Below are 16,375 nucleotides of genomic sequence, written 5' to 3' on the forward strand. Positions count from 1 at the left end.
GATTATTGACATTTAAGGTAATCATTGATATAATTGGATTAGTATGTACTATATTTGTTACTATTTTCTATTTGTTGCTCTTTTTCTTTGTTCCTATTTTTGTCTTTCATGTTTTCTGACTTTTGTGGTTTTAATTGAGCATTGATATGCTTACATTTCCTCTCCCTTTCTTATACTTCTCCTTTCTATTGTACTCCTTTTTTTTAACCTTTTTTAGTAGTTGCCCTAGAGTTTGCAATATACATTTACAATTAATCCAAGTCCACTTTCAAATAACACTATACCACATCACAGTAGTACACATTCCTTATAATAACAAAGTATTTCTAATTTTACCTCTTATTCTTTTTATCATTGCTATTATTCATTTTACTTATACATAAGCACATACATACATATATATACATAATCAAATACATTGTTGCTATTATTATTTTAAACAAATTGTTATCTGTTAAATCAATTAAGATTAAGAAAAATGGAAGTTTTTGTTTTACCTTTACTTATTCATTCTCTGATGTTCTGAGTTTCTGACCTATATCATTTTCCCTCTCTTTGGAGAACTTCTTTTAACATTTTTTGCAAGACAGGTCTATTAGTAACAAATTCCCTCAATTTTTGTTTGTTTGAAAAAGTCTTTATGTCTCCTTCACATTTGATGGATACTTTTGTAGGTTACAGAATTTTAGGTTGGTGGGTTTTTTTTTTCTCTCAATACTTTATAAGTATTTCACTACACTCTCTTCTTGTTTGCATGGTTTCTGGGACAAGTCAGATGGAATTCTGATCTTTGTTCCTCTTTAGGTAAGATGTGTTTTCCTCTGGCTTCTTTCAAGACATTTTTCTTTATCTTTGATTTTCTGAAGTTTGAATATGATATCTCTTGGTGTCATTTTGGGGAGGTTGTTTGTTTGGGGTTTTTTGGTATTTATCCTGCATAGTGTTCTCTGAACTTCCTGGCTTTAATTAAAGTCTAACATTAATTTTGGGAAATCCTCAGTTCTCTTTTCCTCCTTCTTCTGGTATTCCCATTACACATGCTACATCTTTTGTAGTCATCCCACAGTTCTTGGATTTTCTGTTGTTTTTTTTTTTCTTCACTCTTTTTTCTCTTTGCTTTTTAGTGTTGGAAGTTTGTATTGTCATATCCTCCAGCTCAGAGATTCTTTCCTCAGCCATGTCCAGCCTACTAATGAGCCCACCAAAGGCAGTCTGCAATTTATTACATTATTTTTGATCTCTAGCATTCCTTTTTGATTCTTTCTTAGAATTTCCATCTCTCTGCTTACACTACCCATCTGTTCTTCTATGTTGTCTACTTTTTCAATTAAAGCTCTTAGCATATGAATCATAGTTTATAAAATTCTTGGTTTGATAATGCCAACATCCTGGCCATATCTAACTCTCGTCCTGCTGTTTGCTCAGTCTCTTCAAGATGTGTCAGCCTTGAGGATGCCTTGTAATTTTTTGTTGAGAAACGAACGTGATGTACTAGATAAAAGGACCTGCTATAAATAGGCCTTTAGTTAATGTGTTGGTACGATATGGGAGAAGAGAAGTATGGATAGTCCTAGGATTCGGTCTCAGTCTTTTGGTGAGCCTGTGCCCCTAGACTGTGAACTCACAAGAATTTCTCAGGGTTTGTTTTCTCCCTCAGGTGGGATGAGATGGCTGGAGGGGGCTGGGTTGTGTATTTCTCTTCCCCATGTGGAAAAAAAGAGGGAACTGGAGTTTGTATTTCCCTTCCCCGAGGTAGATTAGGCTATGATACAACCTCAGAAGTTTAGGCTCTGGTAAAATGGACTCTCCTGAGGGCAGATCTTATTAGGAGGAACAGAATGTTCTGGCATATTTCAAAATGGTTCCTTTTCTCCTCTCCCTACTGGAACCCCAAGGGGATTTTTCTCCAACATTGTCTGTGAGGACCTGGTAGAGCTCTTAGAGGTAAATTTCACAAAAGTATACAGCCCCCCCACGTGACTGGGTCCCTCTGGAGTTTGTATCCATATTGTTCCTCCAGCAATTTGTCAATTGTTGTTTAGCTTTTCCTACCCTGGTAAAGGTTCCTGCAGAGGTTTCTGCTCTGGTATGTTGTGAGTCTCTGTATCTGCCTGCCTGTCTCTCCAATTTGGGGGGCAATGATTTGTCCTGAGACTTCAATTATCTGCTGGATCTAAAAAGAGTTGTTGATTTTTTAGTTTGTTCAGCTTCTTGCTTGTTGTTAGGACTGAATGAAGACTCCTAAGCTCCTTACGTGCCAGGGCAGAAACTGCAAGTCTTGCTTGTACCTGTTTTATGATTCTTTCACTTCCTGCCTTGCTGCCAGATGGACACTGTCAATTCTTGCGTGAGCAGTGTGCCCACCTCTAGCTGGTCTTCCTCACCCTTTTCCAGTGTGTGCTGTGGACAGGAAAACTGGATAACCAGGTTTGTGAGAGCTGTGTGTAAATTTAGAGTAAAAGGCTCTGAATAAGTGTCTTGGGGGCTTCCAACGAGTAACACGTATGAGCTCCTGAGCACCTTTTATGCACCAGGTATTCTGGCTGCTCCGAGCTCTCGGCCTCTGTCTGCTCTACACTGCTGGGCAGCTGGATCTAGAGGTGTGTGCCGCATCAGGAAAAGGAGCCATTTCAATTTCCAAAAGGGAGTGTAATTTTTTGCTATGCTCAAAAGCTCTTCTCTTTTGAGAAACTAGAAGGACTCGTTATGTTGTATCTCTTGAAGCAGGCTCCTACAAAGTAACTAGAGGCCAGATTAACAACCCCTGGTTCTCAAGAAAGCCTGATCAATTTATGAGGATTATATTGTGGCTAATGTACTAGCATGATAATTTATGGTTGCCATTTATCAAATACTTAAGATGTGTCAGGCATTGTTCTAAAAGCTTTACAAGAAGTACCTAATTTTTATAAGCACAGTAAGGTAGATATTATAATCACCATTTTAGAAACAAGGAAACTTTTCCAAGGTCATGCATCAATTAAGTGGGGGAATAGAATTTGAACCCAGGTCTGCAGACTCCAAATTCATGCTTTCAATCATTTTCATTTAATTCCACATCTCCTAATGCTTCATCAGCTGCAGCATTAACCAGGGTGTGGTGTTTTCCACCCTGGTAAGGCCCTGTCTCCATCCCCGCTACCCCTTCCTGGGTTATTTGTACACAGCTCTCCTTTGTGTGATGTGCCAACCCCAAGTGTGAGTGCAAAGCATAGGAGTCTGTAATTCCCTGGACCTAGAATCTCACTGAGATGAGTTTGTTTGATTAGAGTCAAGATTAACTTGACCCAACTGAGGAATCAGGTAAAACCCAGGAGACGAAGCCAAGAGGGGAGAGGCCAGCCCTCTGTCCTCCTTGCCAGATGGCAGGTGTGTGTGTGTATGTGCGCGTGTCTGTGTTTATGTAATCAATACCCACACACCGGCTGTGGCTTCTCACTTCGAGTTATACAAACACTGTAGGGGTTCACGAACTGTCTAGAGATCTAATTATCAGCTTCATAAGCCCAGCAGAGTGCCGAGTGCTAAAAGCAGCCGAGGGAGGGAAGGAGGAGGGGCGAGTGCTGAGCCGGGCTGGGTTGTTATTAAACGCCACGTTCAGCACCTGTGCCCTGGGCTGAGCCTGCCAGTCTCCAAGGGAAAACTACCAAGCCCAGAGGCCCTGCAGGGAGCTAGCTCTTAGGCAGTGGGCCTCTTCCAGATTCCAAGTCCCCACGCTGTTGATAAGAAGAACAGCAGAGTCTGCCCCCCATGTCAGAAGTCCCCAGCAGGAAGACCCACTAACTAGCCCTCTTAGCTTTTTTTGTAGACCAGAGGCCCTTGGCATCCCTCACAACTGTGACTTCTGAGTGTTACTGCTTTAGGAGCAGGGGCACTGCTGTTCTAGAGCCCACTTACCCTGGCGAAGGTCCGGAAGCCCTGGAGGATGGGTCTGTAGCCTGTGCAGCGGCACAGATTTCCTGCAGGCCAAGGAAAAAGCTGCCATGTTAGTGCAGGCCCCAGGGAAGGGGAGGGTCTGTGACGTTGCCCCCAGCTCATTTGGGTGCTCTGTGTACCACTTGCCCCTGCAAACTCTCCTCCTCCTCCTCACAGTCCTGACTGCCTCCAGAAGCCATCCTAGAAGGCCCAGACTGAGTCAGGTTCCCTGCTAAGTGTCCCATGGTGGCTGGTCATAGTTCTATCAGTGAGCTTATCAAACCACACTGTAAACTCTCTTCCCTTTCAGTGTGAGCTCCTTGAGAGCAGGGACCGTGTATTTGATCCCTGTGTCCCCTGTACCTTCTGTATAGTGCCTGACATGGGTTAGGACTCAAAGTAGCTGATTGATACATGATAGATTGACATGGGGAATAGATGGGAGCCTTCTCTATTTAATTCAGAAAAATAGGCACATGGTGCAGGCCCCTGGGCCCGTTCACAGAGGCAAAATGGAAAGCCCGTCCCTGCCTGTGGCTCAGAATCCCAACCACCTCGTTCATATGTGGTCTTCTCCCTGCACAATCCCCTTCTGGCGAGAGCTGAGAGGAAAGGAAGCCACATCACTAGCCTCTGTGGAGTTTCCCGAATGACATCCTCCCCTGCCAGCTGCCCACTGCCAACCCCACTCAATGCTGTGGAAAGGCAGGAAGATGAACACAAATGCAGGGGATCCCAGGAGGTCCCCATAACACCCAAGTGCTCTCCAAATTGAGAGCTAACTCTCTAGCAGATCTTAGCCACCACATCGGGGTGGTCTCCCCCAAAGGGCAGTCCCTCACACCCCTAGGCCCTTCCCGGCCTTCCCCTTGGCCCTGCCTGCCCTCTGCCATGCCCTGTTTGCTGTTCCTCCTCCAGGGCTGTGCCTGAAGGACCCTACCTTGGAAGGCGTTCTCAATCTCCTCGATGGTGGGCTTGGGCTGGTTCCGCAGCAGCGTGTACATGCTCATGACGATGCCGGGGGTGCAGAACCCGCACTGGGAGCCATGGCTTTTGGCGATTCTCTCCTGAAAGGGAGAGATAACAGAGACACCTGTGTCAGCAGAACTCCTCCCAGGATCCCAGCAGAACTCACCTGAAGCCAGCCCGTGTCGAGAGACAACAGAGGGTAGCGTTCACTGTGCAAGGTCAAGTTCCGGTGCTGCTGCTTATCAACTGTGCCCTCACCCAGGTCACCAAGCCCCTCTGAGCTGCAGAGTCCTCGTCTGTACTTACCCCTACAGTGTGGTGACAACTAACTGAGATCATTCACATAAAGCTCTTAACGTTGCACCTGCATAAAGCAGGCAGTCAGCCAATGCTAGCTACAAGTAGAAAGGTCCCTTCAAAGAATAGTGACATTAGAACCAGAGGGTGGCTTCTCCCCCTTCATTCCACTCATTCGACAGAGGAGGAAGCAGGCCCAGAGAACTGAAGAAATTTGCCCAAGGTCACACAGGGCGGAGGGGAGAGCTGTGTTGTGTTCCTTTAACTTCACTATCCTGCAATCCAGCTCAACCAGCATTTATGAAGCATCAGCTGAATCCATTTTATTCCAAAATAGAATACCACTGTCTTCCTGTATTCTTACATGAAGGCAACCCTGAAAGCTCAGGGAGGACATAAGAATTGGGAAATGTGTCAAATGGACTTTACTATATGCATTGAATGTCACAGAATTTTCATTCAAAGCTGGAAGATTTTTATAAGGAGATTCTCCTCCACATTTTTTTTTCTGTCTCTTAGGAATCTCTCTTGGTATTTATGTGAAGTAAAATCGCTAGAAAATTGTATCCCCAATGCCTAGCATATATAGTTGTCCCTTGGTATCGGGAAAGGACTAGTTCCAGCACTCCCTGCAGATACCTAAATCCCTCATATAAAATGGTGAAGTATTTGCATATAACCTGCCCAATCCACTCATATACTTTAAATTATCTCTAGATTACATGTAATACCTACTACAATGTTATGCTATGTAAATAGTTGTTATCCTGTATTGCTTAGGGAATGATGATAAGGAAAAAAGTCTGTATATGTTCAGTACAGACGCCTTTTTTTAAAAAAATACTTTCACTCTGCAATTGATTGAACCCATGGATACAGAATCCGCAGATACAGGGGATGGGCTGTATATTTATTCATTTTATAAATATTTCCCGAGAATCTACTGTGTGCCAGGTGTGGTAAAGGCCATGGGGATAGAGCAGTGACGAGGAGAGACGAGGTCTCTGATCCCATGGAGCCCACATTCGAGTTGGGGAAATATGAAAACAAACAAACAAGAGGACGCTAGGTGGAGGTCAGCACCATGTAGAGAATTTGTACAGGACGACGTGATCCAGAATGACCAGCAGCTACTTGGAATGGTCAGAAAAGGCTGTTCTGAAAAGCAGATTTGGAGCAGGAACGAGTGTATTCCAGGCAGAGGAGCAGCAGGTGCACAGGCTCCGAGGACAGACGAGCCTGGCGAGGGTTGCGGAAAGGCCGGGTGGGTGGAGTCAGCTGGGACTAGAAAAGTCAGCCAGCGGTGTGAGCAGCTGCCAGATCATATAGTGCTTCACAAGCCAGGGTAGGGACCTGGAATTCTACTCTGGGAGTGATGGGAAGCCGATGGGAAATGTTCAGTATGAAGTGATGTGATCTCACTTATGTTTTTAAATAATTACTCTGGCTGTTGGGTGGGAAATGGATTGTAGGGGACAAGAATGGGACAGGGGACCAGGACATTGTAGTGGGCCAGGCAAGAGGAGATGCTGGCTCACACTAGGTAGTAATAGTGCAAACTGAGAGAAAAAGAAGGTTCCATTGTATGTTTTGGAGGTAGAGTGGACACTACCTCTGGATGGACTGGGTGTGGCATATGAGAGAAAGAATCAAAGGTGACATCTAGATTTTCGTCTTGAGCAATTGGGTGGATGGTGTTGCCATTGATTCCGATGGAGGAAGATTGGGGAAGGAAGACGTTAGCAGCAAAGTAGGGTTTTGTTAAGTTTGAGGTCAGACATCCATGCTGTAATGTCAAGTTGGCTGTCAGAAATATAAGTCTAACTTCTAAGGAAAAGCCAGAGTTGAAGGTACAGATGTGAGTGCAATTTGCATGTAGACAGTATTAAATCCACCTAGGGAGAGGATGAGGGTGAGGAAGGGAAGGGCCCAGGTCAGATCCCAGGCCCTGTAACAATTAACATGGGGGTTGGAAGAAAAGTAGAAACGCATCGTGTCACAGAAACCAAGAGAACAAAAATAAATGAGAAGTGGCACCAGGCTCTACAGATTAATTGGAGCCAAAATAAGTGCATTAGGAACAAGATTCTATACCGCTGGATAGGAAGGGTGTAGACTAATTATACAGATACGATCCCTGCATTGAAACTATTCACTCTTTCTTTCATCTTTGTTTCAAAGAAAACAACAAGCCTTAATTAACCCTCTGACATCTCCTGCAGGTTGGACGAGTTTAGTATTGTCCCCTCCTCCTGCCTAAGAAACAAAGCTATGGAAGTGAAGCAGCACCACCCCCAGCTGGCTCTGACCTCACATCACTGGCCCGAGATGCTCTTCCTAGCACACTCAGTAGGAGGCTCCGAGTCCGTGATGTCATGAAAGGTGCCCTAGGAAGGCATGATCTCCTGAACGACATGTCTCCTAGTATTCTAGGAGTTGAGGGAGGACGAAGGCCTACCTCTGGCATCCTCTGTGGTTGCAATCTCCCGAAGAGCCCATTTCCGCAAACAAAATGTATTCGGCATGACGGCCTTCTTGCCTGCAGTGCTCCGCTCCCACTTGGCCCAAGAGCATCGTATTCCCTCCACAGAACCTCTCAGATTGCTATTGCCCACTCTCCCCAGAAGTGTTCCTGATTTCCGTCCATGCCAAGTGGTCTGCTACCATCAGGGAGAAAGCCTTGGTCAGGCACTCATAAATCTCTGTTGTCTTATTTAGCACTTGCTAACCTCCATTTTAGTGAGAGTGGAGGCCCAGCAGTCCGCATTTGTGTCGTTTGTGGGTGGGAGATAAGGGGTGCAACTGGAATTGCCATCCCAAGGGCAGGGAGTAGGTGGGCTTCTAAACAAGCGGCACGGAGAATTTAGAATCTGGAACCTGGGAAGGCTGGGGGTTTCCTAAACACACCCTGGAGCAAGGTGAGGCAACTCCCCTGCCCCTCCTCCTCCCAGTTCTGGTGCAGCTGGACTGCCCTGGCCACCAGATTCACTCGGGACCACGCAATGTTATATCTGCCCGGATCACAGGAGGGAGCTTTGGGCTTAGGTGCCTCCTCTTCTCACCTCACAGCACCTGGAGATGGGGAGGTGGCCAGGGCACAGTGCCTCCTTAGCTCAGGCAGTGAAATTCCACCCAACAACCCAAAGCAAGTCTGCGGCCCTGGCATGGGCCTCCCTGCAGAACGACTGGCCCAACCTCAAGAGCACAGCTCCCTGTCCTCTGGTTACCTGCACAGGATGCAGCCTCGTCTTGGTGCTTCCTATTCCTTCCACCGTCGTCACGGCAACATGATGCAAGGAGCAGATGGGGGCCAGACAGGCATTGGCAGAAAAGTGGCTAGAATCCCAGATTAAGGTCACTCCATTGTCTCAAGTCATCAGACAGACCTGAATGCAGGGCCTGGGGGACTTTGTGAGGTTTTATATTATGTCTCTTCACCCTAAATTATGTTCTTGTCTCTTCTACTGGTGCCCTCACTTCTCCACTCAAGACTCTGGCCAAGGGACAAAGGAAGCTCTTCCCCAGGTGAGGCTGAGCCCCTCCAGAGTCCTGTGGGGTCAGGCACCAGTGCACCCCCAGCCTCTGAACTGGAGCAAGGGAGCCGGGGTCACTTTCTACTGCCTCTTTCTCGGCCCGAGCCTGGAGGCTGAGTCAAGAGGAAGTTTCTGGCAGGTTGCAGCCTTGAAGCATGCTCCTGTCCCTGCGGGGGCCTTCCTTAGCCTCAGTGCCAGACCTCCAGTCATTTTGCACACTTGCCTTCACCCACCACCATTTCTCCAGACTGGGGAAGAGAGAGGAAATCCCCAGGGCAACCAGAGGCTGAGGGTGCACTGCTGCCCTTAGCCAGGGCTTCCTTGCATCCTCCTGTCCATCACTCACTCACTTACACAATGAGCACCAGTCATTGGGTGCCAACCATGCCAGGCACTCTGCTGAGGGCTGAGGAACTAAAAGCGAATAAGAAGACTCTCTGCCCTTCAACACTTTGCAGTCAACCTGGGAAAATAGAAGCTGGGGTGAAGTTGCAATTTAAATCTTGTTAAAGTCAATTAAAACAGAGACCAGGCCTGAAAAATCCATGAGTAGACAAAACCAGTTAGGCCTCATAAGTGACCTCAACTTGGCTTGATTTGCAAAAATAGGTGAAACTTGAGTTCTTTCTTGTAAATGTCGACATTAAAGAAAAACAGAACTTAAGCTCAACCGATCAGAAGTAGCCAAAAAACTCATCATTATGGAACTAGGGACTTTACGATGAGATAGACCAAGTATGGCAAGTGTATAACTGTACGCAATCACATATTTTCTTTGCTTTACTTCTGTGTCTTTCCTAGAAAAACCTACCCTGGTGTACCCTCAGTGGGGCTCCTGAACCACTTCTGGTTTGGAGCTATCTGATTCATGAATCATTGTTTGCTTAAATAAAGTCTTTCAAAAAATTATATTGTGTCTCAGTTTACCTTTTTGTCAGTCTCTTACAGTAAGTGCTTTGGGAAGGCTGTGCACAGGGCACCATGCGACCAGCACAGACCAAGAGCACCTAACACAATCTTGAAAGAACAAGGAAGGGTTCCTGGAAGAGGTGACATTTTAGCCCAGTCCTAAAGAGCTAATAAGAGTTATCCAGGTAGAGAAGTCCTAGAAGAAAGGACATTCAAGACTTGGGAAACAGCTTATGCAAAGACCAAGAAATGAGTGGGCATGGGGCATCAGTAGTTCACAATTGTCTCTGCTTGAGTGGAGTACTGGACCCATGATGAGAAAGAAAACTGGAGAGGAAAACTTGGCATATCGTGAAGGGCTTTGTCTGATAAGCGCAGAGAGTGGACTTTGTCTTGGGGGCAATGAAGAGCTGTTGAAAGATTTTATGATACAATATGAGCCTGGATTTTTAGATAGGTCATTTCATCAGCAGTTCAATATGCATAAGCCAGAAAGACACTTGCTAAGACATCAGTCTACAATTTTTCTATCCGTAATCAGATCCTGCCCCAAAACACAGGGGCTCCCACACCAGTGCACATGCATACACACCCAAATACTCATCTACTCGCTCACAAGCTGACCCTACATCATAGTCCTCACGTAGGCCATCAGCCAGTAGGCAAAGGATACACGATCTTGTTTTGGAGATGATCGTACTTGGAGAGCATCACCGTGCAAGCCCCGCAGCCTCCTTCTCCACAGCCAAGCTTGGTCCCACTCAGCCCCACTGGGTGGTCAGAGTTAAGGAGCACGAACTCAGGGTTGCTGGGAAATACCTGGGCAGAGCCATGTGGGTAAAACCATCCATTCCCACACAAGGCTCAGGACCCTCGACCCGGTGGGCAGCAGACCCACAGGCCTCCTCATTGAGAGGGGCTGCACTGCACCCCAGGGAGTCAGCAAAGGCATCAGAGTCCCATGGACAACATCGGAGTAGCATCCCCTAGGATGTGAGTTCTAGGGATCAGCAGTCCTGGAGACCTCTCTTGGTGTCAGGAACTTCCAGGCATGGTCTCACTGGGCAGGTAGACACAGACAATCACATGGGGCAGCCCTCACATCTTCCCGGCTAGGCGTGCAGTGAAGTCTGGGCCAGAATGAGACATTGAAGCGTTCTGGGACCTACTGAGTCCTGGCTTTTCACTCTGAACCTTTTGGGCTGATAAAATCCCAGGAACCAAAATTAGGACTGGGCAAGGGGCTTTTGAATATTTAGCCCATGAGATATGTGAATATTTTTTTTTTTGAGATCATTGACCAATATTGGGCCCAACTTTTCCATATACTTGCAGGAAGATAATCTGATACTTTGTGTTTTTAAAAGTGCCTAGCTAGTAGGCTATCCCAGAAAACAGCAATTGTAGTGGTCACTTTCTCAGAGACACACGGGCTCCACTGCCACTTTTCTCTCAGGCCTGCAGGCCTCTAAGCCATTTGCCATTTGCTGAAGATGGAGGGAACTGAGGCTGTTATTGCCTGGTCACTTCCACCATTTTCCAGACAAAATGATCTAGCCTCTTGTACTGGAAAAGCACGTATCCTCAGGTCACCTGTTTAATCTCCACAACAGTTTTGTTAGTAGATAGTGGAGGAACTACTATTTCCCCACAGATTAAAAGAACAAAAACAAACAGACCCAAGAGGTAACACGGGCCACACAGAATGACACAGGAGCTTGTGTTCTCTTGCCTGTGTGGACCCCGACGCAGCCATCAACTCCAGATTCGATGTGCTCCCCATCACCATGCTGCTCCTTTCTAAGCACATCTGGAGGGTGTGTCCTTTCTGCATCCTAAGTTCCTCTTTTCCCTAGTCAGGTTATATGCAGTCATCCGCAGCTCAGGCAACTCTGGGGCACATGACGTCAAAGGTGGCAGCTCAAAGTCTAGCGTGGTCTTCCTCTGGCCTGGGGACCTTTCTGAAAGCTAGGGTAGAAGTCAAGGCAGGGAATCTTCTCTCCTGCCTCAAACTCCCACAAGCTGACTGAGAGCACAGACAGCAATAAACTGCAAGGACTTCCTATTTTCATGCTGTCTTTTAGTTTTGAATTGCATTTGAGATTGATCTTTGAACCAGCCAGGTGCTACGATAAGGAATTTCTGAGGCTTCTGGGCCTTCAAAACTAAAATTGAAATGATTAGAAAACTAAAATTAGTTTTATTGTCAGGAAACTAAAGTTGATCTCAACAACCTCTGAGGATGAGCCTCTCTTCCCAGACCTCCTGGATAGATGGGCTGGACACGCAATTAACCGTGCAGCCCCTAATCCTGTCAGTGACTTCCTCACTGCAGAAAAGCCACCAGGTTCATCTGCTATGAACCTCCAAACCTGCCCATTTTAGGTCAAAAATCCAGAGCAAAGTACACCAAAGCCAACCACTGCAAACCAGAGTTAAAGCCAAGGATTCCACGCTCACATCTGTGGATGCTGAAATAATTATTTATTGTCCCCAAATACACCACTGGAAAGAGCCACGACACATCCCTTCTGGGAGCGAGAGGTGTTCATTGACAGAGGTCAAGGTAAGCACAGTCCTGATGACAGACCCCCAGAGAGTTTCCAATTTGGGTTAAAGGTTAAGAGCATGGCTCTAGGCTTTGGTGCGGGCTCTGCCACCATTTTCCCAGAACATGCTAGCGGAAGGCAGGTCACCTAGCATATCCAGGCTTCACTTCCTCCTCTGTCAGAAGGGAGTGTTCCATTTCCTTGGAACTGTTGAGGTGATTAAGTGAGGTGAGCTACAAAAATCACTTTCAACCCTGCCTGTATATAGTGAGTGCTCATTAAATGTTAGCCCTATTATTACTATTGTTGTTTTTGTTCCAAGGTCTCAGAACACTTTCATACTCAGAAAGAACAGAAGGTGCAGGGAATCTTACAGGAGGCCTCCCCACATCGAGTGAAGAGCACATCCCAAGTCTGCCGTGAGGGCTCCTGGTGTCTGTGTTTCCACAGAGGATGGTGCCTCGGGCATCCCTTTCCCAACAGACATTCCTTCCCTTGTTTCCCTTCACCTAGGCAGAGCTGGAAACATTCCCCAGGAAACATTTAGGTATTAATCAAATGTCGCCTAAGGAAGGGCTCCTCCTCCTTAAGGAGAATGACTATGAAGCTCACCAGGGCCTTTCTACAGGCCTACAGTTTAAACTAGAGTTTTAGCTGGGAGAGAACTTAAAGAACATCACGAACAATCCTCTCATTCGATAGCTGAGCATTTCAGATCTAGAGAGCTCAAATGACTACCTAAGGTCACACAGCTACTGCTTGACACAACTGTACCTAAAATTCAAGTATTCTGACTCCTAGTCCAGTGCTCTTTTCTCCACACTCCATGGCTACCCTATGGTCGCTAGGAAATGATGTAAGGCCCAGAGAATCAGTCCCCATTGCCCCTCTCCCTGACTCCCACTCCAAAGTCAGGATACACTTTCTTCTCAGGTAGGCCAAAAGGGTTGTCTCTGGATCTGCATTTTTCTCCACCACCTATAAAAAAAGAAAAGAAAAATATCTCATAGGAGTCCTTAGCCACCCTTCTGCAATTAATGTCTCCCTTCAATCTCTCACCCCAAAATTTGTACAGTTATATGCTTAATAGGTCATAAAACTAAGCTATTTTTCTTGGCAATTCCAAAAGAATGAACATATTAACTACAAGCCAGACTGTGTACATGCTCACATCCTTAAATTCTACCTTACTGCTCAGCTCTGGACCCCCACAGAATACTCAGGTGTTGCACCTGCCATGCTGGGCTGGCCAAGGCAAAGCCCTCTTCAAATCAAACATGTCATCATTCTACTACTGGATCACACCTGTGATTGCCAGGGACATCCGAGAGCATAGCAGGCAGATCTCTGGCTTTGCCTTCTGACATGGACACTCTCAGACTGTGACTGTAGAAAGTCCGTGGCCTGTTCACATTAGCAGAGTGTGGTGTGTGATGGGCTATCACAGCCAACAACGTTATCACATGTCAGAAATGGAGGAGCTATCTCTAAAACTCCATCAGTAGGTTCAATATGGCAGAAAGGGTGGTATAGCCTGGTGTGGTGGCTCACCCCTGTAATCCTAGCACTTTGAGAGGCCATGTCAAGGCTCAGGAGTTCAAGACTAGCCTGAGCAAGAGCAAAACCACATCTCTACAAAAAATAGAAAAATCAGCCAGGTGTGGTGGTGCGTGCCTGTAGTACTGGCTCGTCAGGAGGCTAAGGCAGGAGAATTGCTTGAACCCAGGAGTTTAAGGTTGCAGTGAGCTGTGATGACACCACTGCACTCTAGCCAGGGTGACAGAGTGAGACCCTGTCTCAAAAAAAGAGAAGAAAAGAGAGGAAAAGGTTGTCTACAAAGTGAGGTGCCAGTTCCCAATGTGAATTGTCAAAGGAAATCTATGAACCTCTTTCATTACTCCTCACAGATTATCAAGGCTAAAAGGGTGTGGGTTATTGGGATGATTAAGGGGAAAGAAATTTCGATAAAGGTTTCTTTAGAGGGAACCGTACTGTGGTTTCACACCTTCCTAAAGTGGAAGTGGGGGAGGGGTCTGCTCACACCTCAAACTTAGTGAGGGGGCTTCTTTGTGGGACACGTAGAGCTAACATGCCACCTTTGCTGTGTAGGGGATGTGGTGATCTGGCTTATCTAAACAGCTAAAGATAGGCTTAACCTGAAACTAATAGGCTGGGCACACAAGCTCACACTGTAATCCCAGTGCTTTGGGAGGCCAAGGCAGGAGGATCACTTGAGGCCAGGAGTTCGACACTGGCCCAGGCAACATAACAAGACTCCATCTCTACAAAAAAAAATTTTTTTTTAAAATTAGCCAGGCATGGTGGTATGGGCCTGTGGTGCTAGCTACTGGGAAGCTGAGGTGGGAAGATTTCTTGAGCCCAGGAATTGGAGGCTGTGGTGAGCTATGATCCTGCCTCTACACTCCAGCCTGGTGACAGAGCAAGACCCTGTCTCAAAAAAAAAAAAAAATTAATAACTAGTAATGATAGGTTTAAACTTAGGCTGAAGAAGTAGCTGTGTTGGGATTGGTGTGAACTCCCAGAGCTCAACAGAGCAAAGGATGTAGAAGTGTTGGCCATGGACCTACTGCAGGCCATTCATGAGATAGAGAGAGCTGGCTTGGAAGTGTGCAAATCTTTCCCAAAAAGACTACCTATAGGGGGTGATGGGGCCTCCAACAGAGAGTTTGTGTGGAGTGGACCTCCCAAAACTTGAGGCTGAAGGAGAGCAGCTGGCCTAAGAAAAGTGTCACTTGTGTCATGGGATGTGCAATTGAATGTTCCTGTCATGGCCCCTGAAGATCCTTGAAAGCCATCACAAGAGGAAGAAAAGGGTCAGCTCTGAACACCTGAAAGGCCCAGAAGGCCAGAGCCTGTCTTACAATAGTACCAGTTAAATGAGAGCTCTCTTGCTACTGTCACCACAGTGCCTGAATTGAGACTGTGTTTGGTAACTTAAAAATGACCACAGGATTTTTTTTATTGACTAAAGAATAATCAAAAAGTTGATGAAATTGCCAGAATTTTCCCTTTGAATAAAGTCTAAATGAAGGTCGGAGGTAAAATTAATTTTCTTATATGATCACACCCCATGAGTCCAGCTTGTTCAAAATTCTGGTTACAAATCATAGAAGAAATCATAAATGCACAAAATAATGATCCTACCACCTTTCATGTGGACAGCAGTAAGAGCCTCCTAGCTTACTAGCTTTCCCCCACATTGTTCCTTCCTCCTGTCCTGTGGTTCTGCTTTCATCACATCACGTCGGTTTCCTGATCAATACCTTCAATGACCTCCCACGTATTCAGGGTAACATCCAAGTTCCTTGGGCTGTCCTTCAAGGCCTTTTTCAATATGTTCCCAATCTTCATTTTCAGACTTTCTCCCTCCTACTTCTCTGCCAAGAGGGTCATCTTATTTCACGCAAAATATACCATATATCTTCCAACTCCTGTGCCTTTGACCATGCCATCTCTCTTCCACCTGCACCTTGACTTATCAGAAGACCCCAAACATTTCCCTAGTAAAGGCTTTCCATGTCACCCCGGCCACAAGCGGTCCACCCTCCCTTGAATTCCTGCAGAGAAGGGTCACACCATTCTGATGGTGTGGCCACGGTGTACTCCACGCACCACTCTCTCAACAGGATGCCCACGGGTATTCCAAGGGAAAAACACTTCATGAGGAAGTGCGTTTAGGAAATGTTGCATTAAGCAGATTACTCTGGTAAAAACCCAATCATCAAAAGAAATAATGGCCATAATAGTGTATAACCCATTATATAAAATCCATGAATCCAAACTGATAACTAACCAATGAGCAAACAAACAAATGGGAGATAAGAAAAAGCTTTTCCTGATGGAAGAATGCCAACTGAAGAATGTGGCTGGCCATCTCGTGATCAGCACAGTAATTGATCCCGTTAAGAATCCTCAGTGGATGCTCAAACTAGTGAGTGAAAGTTTGATGAACAAGATATCACGTAGTCTCAAGTATCTTCATACAGATTACATATTCATTATAAGGGTAAAAAGAGTTATCTTATAGTAAAGGAGGCTAGTGGATACTCACTTAGCCAAGTGATCAAAATTCACATCCTGTGCTTCCTGGATGCACTGAGAGAGACACATCACTTGTGATATTCCTGCCCAAAATGTAGACTCTGTATCTAATTATAAGAAAGCATGAGACAAACTCAAAAT

The 16,375-nt window shown here is 45.9% G+C and overlaps 1 protein-coding gene across 1 annotated transcript in view; it reads right to left on the reverse strand.

The window, feature by feature from the left end:
• XDH (xanthine dehydrogenase) overlaps positions 1-16,375 on the reverse strand; it is a 78,687-nt gene that overhangs the window by 47,628 nt on the left and 14,684 nt on the right. The window contains 5 exon segments of the mRNA XM_012652529.1: positions 3,898-3,959; positions 4,856-4,982; positions 8,409-8,517; positions 10,297-10,393; positions 13,093-13,150. Of these exon segments, the coding sequence (XP_012507983.1) occupies positions 3,898-3,959; positions 4,856-4,982; positions 8,409-8,517; positions 10,297-10,393; positions 13,093-13,150 (453 nt within the window).

This window comes from Propithecus coquereli, unplaced genomic scaffold, assembly GCF_000956105.1.
Source record: "Propithecus coquereli isolate 6110/MARCELLA unplaced genomic scaffold, Pcoq_1.0 Scaffold39, whole genome shotgun sequence".
NCBI classification, from domain to species: domain Eukaryota; kingdom Metazoa; phylum Chordata; class Mammalia; order Primates; family Indriidae; genus Propithecus; species Propithecus coquereli.